Source organism: Suillus subaureus, assembly GCF_016647635.1.
Source record: "Suillus subaureus strain MN1 chromosome Unknown BJ212scaffold_110, whole genome shotgun sequence".
NCBI classification, from domain to species: Eukaryota; Fungi; Basidiomycota; class Agaricomycetes; order Boletales; family Suillaceae; genus Suillus; species Suillus subaureus.
This window is the reverse complement of record NW_024538666.1, coordinates 12,774-20,841: the sequence shown is the minus strand read 5'-3', so window position 1 is coordinate 20,841 and position 8,068 is coordinate 12,774. Positions and strand designations below refer to the sequence as shown.

The 8,068-nt window shown below is 45.5% G+C and overlaps 3 protein-coding genes across 3 annotated transcripts; all 3 read left to right on the top strand.

The window, feature by feature from the left end:
- Positions 1 to 2,744: 2,744 nt before the first annotated feature.
- Positions 2,745 to 3,725, top strand: BJ212DRAFT_1487918 (uncharacterized protein; the record flags this gene model as incomplete). Its single annotated transcript, XM_041341323.1, has 4 exons — positions 2,745 to 2,865; positions 2,920 to 3,222; positions 3,280 to 3,372; positions 3,427 to 3,725. The coding sequence occupies 4 exons, from the start codon at positions 2,745 to 2,747 to the stop codon at positions 3,723 to 3,725; spliced, it is 816 nt and encodes a 271-aa protein (XP_041185929.1).
- A 2,659-nt stretch (positions 3,726 to 6,384) lies between these two features.
- BJ212DRAFT_1287176 (uncharacterized protein) lies at positions 6,385 to 6,897 on the top strand (the record flags this gene model as incomplete). The annotated part of the gene is made up of 1 exon (XM_041331975.1): positions 6,385 to 6,897. The coding sequence occupies one exon, from the start codon at positions 6,385 to 6,387 to the stop codon at positions 6,895 to 6,897; it is 513 nt and encodes a 170-aa protein (XP_041185928.1).
- A 300-nt stretch (positions 6,898 to 7,197) lies between these two features.
- BJ212DRAFT_1287184 (uncharacterized protein) lies at positions 7,198 to 7,860 on the top strand (the record flags this gene model as incomplete). Its single annotated transcript, XM_041331976.1, has 2 exons — positions 7,198 to 7,244; positions 7,299 to 7,860. The coding sequence occupies 2 exons, from the start codon at positions 7,198 to 7,200 to the stop codon at positions 7,858 to 7,860; spliced, it is 609 nt and encodes a 202-aa protein (XP_041185927.1).
- Between the last annotated feature and the right edge of the window lie 208 nt (positions 7,861 to 8,068).

The window sequence follows — 8,068 nt, the reverse complement described above, 5'->3', positions numbered from 1 at the left end:
GGTGGTGCATAGCTGGTCATCCATACGTCGTCCTTGGTGTCAAAGGAGTCGTCTTCGTCATCAGGTATGGGGTCCAGATCAGGCAGCGCTGATGGGACTGCTTCTTCATCGATTATTTCTTCAATTGTAGCGCGCGGTACTTCTTCAGCCGTCTTCCTAGGAGGCGCCTTAGGCAGCACTACAACTGGGATCGGTTCCCTTCCTTTTACCTCTTTACGGAAGAGGGGAGGCAAACTATTCTTCTTTCGTTCTCTGTCGACTTCTTCTTCGATTTGGTCGCTTTTCTCAGTTCTAGAAAGTTCCAATGTTTCTGCTTTCCATCGGATTACCGGGTCCATAGCGCATAGCCAGGGGATTCCCAATAAAATCTGATCACGTCGGCTAAGCCGTGTGATGTTAAACTTTCCGATCATAGATCGATTGTCTATTTTGACGATGAGGACGCAATATCTGGTAATAGCGCCTCCTGCCGCATAACTTCCATCCGCAGTAGTGACTCGGAATGGTTTCGAGAGTTTATGCGTTCGAATCCTGTGAGTTTTGACGAACTCTTCGGAGATAAAGGTTCCGGCAGCGCCGGAGTCTACAACGGCTGTTGTTTCGACGGTTTTCAGACGGGTTTTGGAGATGAGGGAAATGGGAACGCGAAGTTCCTTTCTTATTCCAATACTTTGTACAAGTCTGATGGTTACATCGGAAGATACTGACGTCGATCCAGTCTTCCATACTAAAAATCCTCGGCGAGGCGACGGACCGTTGTATCTTCATTGTCTGAGTCGCTGTCGTTCATCTCTTCTCTTCGAACTGGGATCTTCTTCTTCTGCGGGCATGCTCTAGTGAGATGGCCTTTCTGATGACACGTGAAGCATAGTCCTTTCTTCATATGGTCACTTCTTTCGACTTCAGTAAGCCGGTCTACTTCCATGGCGTTTGGATCGTGTCGGTCAATGGAAGGTCTGGGTACATAGCGCTGCCCAGAGGGTTTGGTGGTGATCCGATGGTTGGATCTGAATGCGACACCCCTCTGGTAGTTGCTGTCAAGCCTGACGACTGCGGCGATGTACTTGTCGAAGTCTGTAGGGATGGTTTCCATCTGGTAGACGGAGTTAACGATTCCCTTCTTCAATCCGTCATTGAGAAACATGATTAGGACGGCATCTTGCTTAACACCGGCTTGTGCGGCGAGGGTCTTGAAGCTGGCAATGTAAGATGTAATATCGCCCGTCTGTTTCAACGTCCTAAGTTTGTTCATGGCGGTACCGACAGCGTCGGCAGGTACGAAGGCTTCTTTGAATTTGGTTTCAAAATTCGCAAAGGTCCCATAAGATTTAGAGGCAGAGTTGTCGACTTCTGTGTAGAAGGTAAGTGCCCAACCCATAGCACTGTCTTCTGTCATGTATGTGAGAGCGGTAATAACCTTCTTCTCATCGGTGTTGTAGATTGTAGCGTTAAGCGCGAAGTACGCTTTTATTGCGTACAACCAACGTAGTGCCTGCTGAGGGCTCCCATCGTAAGTGGATGGAGCTCCGGCTTTCAATTCTGGGGTGTTGGCAACGGTGGACATTCTGAGCGTCTGGTCGAGTAATGTCTTCTGTTCAGGGGAACGTTATTCGTTCTCTCGCTGAGTTCTTCCTGGGTTCTGTATAACCTCCTTGATGAGAGGGTCGGTGGTGGAGACTTTAATCTTTTGTCACGGTGAACCGTAGGTTGACTAGGATAGGCGCGACAGTAGACACTCGATAAGAGTGACGTCTAGAGTCGGATCGTAACCTCACAAATGTAAGGCTTCTTAAGACAAATCAGAGAGAGTGTCTCCGACTTGAATATCGATATCAGACACTTAAGATTGGGGGTCTTAAGCGAAGGATGTTCTGGGTAAAACCTAGTAGATTAAAGTGAGGACTATCTAAGTACAAGCCCTGCTTATATAGGTAAGGCGTGCTTTAGGGCCGGTACGTATACGTCATCAAGACGAGTCAGAGATAAGAGAAATGACGTCATCAAGACGAGTCAGAGATAAGAGATGAGTCAGCTAGCGACGGCACGTGGCGGTCGTGCTGTAATACAGATATAGACGACCGTTAGTCTAATGATGGCACATCCTGGTGCGGTCACGACGTAATACACATGAGTGTGGAAAAAGAGATAGGGGGTAACCACTATTGTAACACAACCATGAGCCTGGAGCAGTGAGTAGCCTTTGATTTGCTCACTGAGTCTCACTATGACTGTCGGTCTCTGTTGGTATTGTCTTTGAGAAGAGGAACTCGGACCTTGAGAATGCCGCAATCTTTGCCAATAACACATGTCAGATGTCAGCAAAGGTAGTCCTCGTTGATATATGAAGTCTGTTTGTACTGCAAATCATTCAAAGGTGCTATGTGTGTAAGAAGGTGAGTTGTCAGCTATAAATTGCAACATTGTGACATTTCCTGCTGGCAGATTTGAGATATTACATCAGTCATACATAGCTCTATTGCCATGAAAACATATCAGCAAGAATAATGTGATTTGATTGTTATTATGCAATGATGCAAGTGACCATGGAATACTGTACTTTCAGATTGGCCATTGGCAGTAGAGTTAGTAAATGTTGCTATGTCATCTTTGTGATTCATCATCACACTTGCCCTTGTCCTGCTGATACTCACTGAATGCCTTGCATCAAGAAAATAGGTTGCCAGCGATATGGGGGCATGGTGCTTCAACCTCACTTCAAACCCATTCACAAACAATATTGTGTGATGACTGCAGCAAAATCTGCAGCAAAGCATGCTGCCATCAGTGGGGCACTTCCTCAACCCATCTGTGATTTCTGCATCCCTGTCACCAAGGCCAAACTCTCTATGGACCAATGGGATGCGTGTGCACCCCACAGAATTCATTACAGTGTTCTGGAACTGATAAGCTATGGTGCAGGGGATGCCGGTCAACTTGAGTTTTTGTGGGTTCCTGCTATGAAGGACCAGTGGATTCTCAGCTATGTGCTCCTCCCCGCCAGATATTGGTCGTCCTGGGTGTATCTTTGCTACTGTGTAGAGTACTGGCTCGCAGTGTGGAAATGTTGGGATGGTGAGTCAAAGAAGCATCAAAAGCAGAAGAAAATGAAGGTGCAACAAGAGAGGGCGGTCCTGATTGACACCTCTCGCAAGAATGCTGGTGCACATTTCCTTCAAGCCATGGTTGCCAGAAGAATTGTGTTGGAGGAGTGCATGGCGAATGGTGTGAATGATGAGCGGATTAAATCACTCGATGAGTTCCTCATTCGCGATCACTGAGATTGGCTATTTGTGGAGTTTGATGAGTTGCCTGATGATGTGGACATGTATTTAGAGGCTGATCCATTGCACCCAGAAAACAAAAAGATATTCGGTATGAGTACCTGATGCGGATGTGTGCATCTGCGCTAACTTGCAATGGCCTCAGAAATGGGCTGGGGCGTAAATGTGAACGACATCTCAATGATGCTTGGTCAGGCAGATGATGCATGGATGTCCAAGGGACTTGACCTCTCAGTTATGTTCAAGAAAGAGATGGATGCAGCTCTCAAGAGGCTCAGAGATGGAGGGCAGGAGGTCCACATCACACATGATGAAAATGCAGAATTGCCAGACAAGTGGCATGAGTCCCATGAGCCACCAATACAATTCATTAGCAAAAGAAAGGACCAGCTCCTTCGTGCGGTGAGGAGTGGATGGACTTGTGCATCTGCCCCACTAACATGATATTTGAGTACAGGAAAGAAATACATGAATGCAGCCCTCCATTTTTAGCTGAGCTAGAACACAAAAACAACACTTGTGACACTCACAGTACAAGATCTTCCCACCCTCCTGTCACCCTGCGTTTTTTGTGCCATCAGTACTCTGGCCTTAAACAACAGTCATACAACTCATACAACAGGAGACAACGTCTCTGTCAGCATTTATGTCACATGGTTTTTAATTACTGTACTCTAGCACATGTCTTATGTGTCACCACAACCAACCAATGTCATGATTTGGTCAACCCCTCTGCAGGAGAGAATGGAGCAATGATGCAGATGAATGTCAATGACTCTTCTGAGAGCATCACCACCCTTGCCAGTGAGGTTTCTGTAAGACAGGGCATACATTGGTGGCAAACATTTTTAAACTTGGGAAGGGCCAAAACCTTGCTTGCCCTTGGCATTTGCTCCCTGCATGGAGGACATACAGAAAATGGACGGTATGTGTTAAGTCTGCTCAGACTCTGTGCCAGAGTCCAAGAAACATATCTGAGGGCATCTGGTCAGAAAGTTCCAGGCTATCTGTTATTGCATTAATGTAATAACAGATAACCCAGAACTTTCTGACCAGACATCCACAGTGCACATTGTTTTCTAACCCGCATAATGACTGTATGCCCTTCTGAATGAATCCACCAACAACCACCCCTATTTCTCCTGTTCTACATTGTACCGGCTATCAACTTCCTCCTGCTCCAAAGTACCTCATCACCACCTATTATAGCACTATTTTCTATATAGGTTTGGGTTAGTAAAGGGTTTCTTTAAGCATATTGATAGGCCAGTGCCTCCACTGGAACAGTTCCAGTAGAGGTCAGTCAGTCAGTCAGGTTGGTTTAGTTCCTATATCTCTTCATCTCAAAGCACATGTCAGTCATCACTGGCCTCATCTTTCAGCTAGAGATGGCCTATGAAGAAATGATTGCCGGTAGTGATTCTGGTGCTGCACTACATCCAACTGCAGAAGCTTTTCATGTTGCAATGGATGCTGGAAAGTCCACGGGATTAGTAGAATGTGTGGTGAGTGCATCATGACGATCATGGATGAATTCTGACCCAACCTTGATCTAGTATTCAGCATTTCAGTTGGCTCAATTCCTGCCTGGCAGAAGGTCACAGTCAGATTGACAGTGAGTGTACCTTCTGTTCTTTACAAATACTTTGTTTGATAAGCGATATCATGTCTGTCTACAGCTTTCAATGACTATTACTAGAAGGTCATATTCATTCTTACTGGTGGAGGCAGATGTGTTGTAGTGAACCTCCTTCAGAGAAAAGGTATGTTTGCACAGTGTCATAGAGTGGTCACACAAGTCTTGTCTAGACTCAAGTGCTCGAGGCCTTCGTCCTATTCAAGTGTGCATCTGATGTCGGCTGAGGCTCTACTCGAACTAACAATGAGACAGTCATACCCCCATCCGGCCCCTTCATGCATCCTTCTGCAATTTCCTGACGAACCAATCACACAGTGAAGTGTTTTTTTGGCACAGCACACCACACTATATATCAGCAATGCTGTTCTTGCCCATCAACTCTGCACCATCCAAAATGTTTTCGGCATGGTTTTCTCTTTGTGTGGCATCTGGACATGATATCAGCTCAACAGCTGTTTAGATTGTGATCAGTGGACAAACTGATTACATTAACTCAGTCTTGTTCTCGCCAAATGGGACTCACATTGCGACTGGATCGAATGATTCTATTGTGCAATGTGTGATGCGGCAACAGGGCAGCCAGTGAGCAAGCCCTTGCTGGGGCACACTTCCTCTGTTACCTTGGTTTCTTTCTTGCCAGATGGGACACACATTGTATAGGAGGTGATGATGAGAATCTGCCAAATCTTGCTGTAGCAGAGGGCATCCTGACACAGCTATCATTGGTCAAGAAAGTTTCTATGCAGCGTGCTACTTCGCTCCTGGCTGGTCTTTCTCATTTCCAATTGTCAAAGGTATGTCTCACATGTCCCTCACCTTGCATATACTGACAATTTATTAAGTATTGTTTCTGCACAAGTAAAGTCTGTACGTCTCTCAATCTGGCATTCGTTTCACCTCTTTTTCCAACTCTCAGGTGCCAGACTCGCCCATATCAGGTTTAGGAGGGCTGGGTTATGCACATCTTGCTTGTACAGACCATTGGACTGGCACAGCTGATTGTAAATTTTGCAGCATGAATTTTATAACTATGTCTCCCATATAGGGAAGTCCCATGAGTTTCACATTACTGAATATTGAGTTAGCTGATTGCTATACTGGTTGTGCAGCCTATCTTAGCGCCCACCAAGTTCCAATCCTAAGGTCTGAAAAGTGGCCTCTATCTCTGACCTTGCTATTCTCATGAGTGACGACAGCATTGACCTCACTCACCTCCCTCTCCCATTACAGAACATTATCTGTTCTTTCAACCAATTGAAAGATGATGTCCATGTTGCCCTTCTTACTCAGCTGGGTGATGCTGCTCACCTTCAGCTACATGTTCAAGCGTGCCAACAGCTGAGAGCTGATATAACGCAGGTAAGTCACCCCAATATCAGCTTCCCACATATCTAATAGTTATTTCAGCATTGTGCGCTTGTACCAGAAGTCACATTGGCTACTATGGAGTCCAGTCTGGATTTAATGGTAGCTGATCTTGACGAAGCAAAGGGCCGATCAGCAGATTACCCTGATGCTCCACCTATAGAAGCTGTTACTACCATTCAGAACCAATCTCATGGACACCCTCATATTGAAATCAACCCTGATGTACTAGAGACAGCCTTGCAATTTGCTGGACCCACACGTCTTGCAGGCATTTTTGGTGTATCCTCACACACCATTCAACACCGGGCACTAGAAAATGAGCTTGTAGAACCAGGACACCCAGTATACATCAAATTCACTGATGAAGGTGGTGTCACATGTAGATACTATACATCCTCCACTGGATCTCAATCAGTACTCTCTGATGATGAGCTGGATAGTGCCATGCTGCAAATTCTCACCTATTACCCATGTCTAGGCTGCTGCATGATTGATGGCCAACTTCGTTACATGGGAGTCAGTGTACCTCGCTCTCATATTCAAGCATCATATTCCCGGGTCCATGGCCCTCCGGCAGCTGCATTTGGTGTGCACCATATCACTCGGTGAGTATACAATGTCAAAGGTTATAATTCCCTGACTCATCATGATGGCCAGCATGGCAAGTACTGTTTTATTCACCACTTGTTCTTGATACATTTTAGACAATCAGCAGGCCTTATTCAATGGAAGATTGTAATCCATGGATTCATTGATGGCTACTCATGATACATTACTGGACTTCATGCGCACAATAATAATCATGCACAAACTGTCTTGGAACTTTTTCAAGAGATTGTTCAGACCCATGGCCTTCCTAGTTGTGTTTGTGGAGACCATGGAGTTGAAAATGTAGAAGTCACTAAATTTATGGAGGCTTCACGAGGGCCTGGACGAGGATCATGTATATGGGGGCAGTATGCTTGCTTTTTTCAGGATACTTGTCTGAGCGCTCCTAATGCATCTCTCAGAAGTGTCCATAATATACGTATTGAGCACCTATGGGTGGATTTGACTAACGGAATCGGCTCCAAGTGGAAACTTTTTTTTCAAGATCTGGAAGTCAGCAGTGGGCTTAATGTTGACAATGTGCATCACATATGGCTGCTTCATCATTTATTCCTTGATGTCCTGGGACACGAGATTCATGGTTGGGCTGAGACATGGAACCATCATAGGATGAGTACCCATGACCATGGCATGTCAAGCCCCCATGAAATGTGTTTCCTCAGTATGCTGCAGCATGGTGTGTGTGGATTTGAGATGGCACCTACATTTCATCCTCCAGAGGACACCCTTCAAAGTGATGAAGCTGTTGCAAAGTATGGGATCAATTGGGATGATGTAGACAACCATGGTATTCACTCACATCATGACATGGTCAACCAACCAGACCCTTTTGGCAACAACCCCTTTGTGGCCTATGTTCCAGAAACCCTCAATCATATCCAAGTAGACGAGCCCAACTGTCCATTGTCTCCTGAACAACTGGTTCACCTACATGCAGGCCATACTGTAAGAATGACACATTAAATACCTACTATAGTAATGCAATCCAGATACAATAATTCCAATAACTCATAGGTGTCTACACTTGTAGGGCTGATACATCAGTGGAGGATCCTATCAGGACACTCCCATAATAAGCTTGCACCCCTAATAATCGCTTTTTTGACCACCTACTGTGGGAATTTCCTCACAACACTCAAAAATAGATTGTTCCTCATACCTTCCCACATTA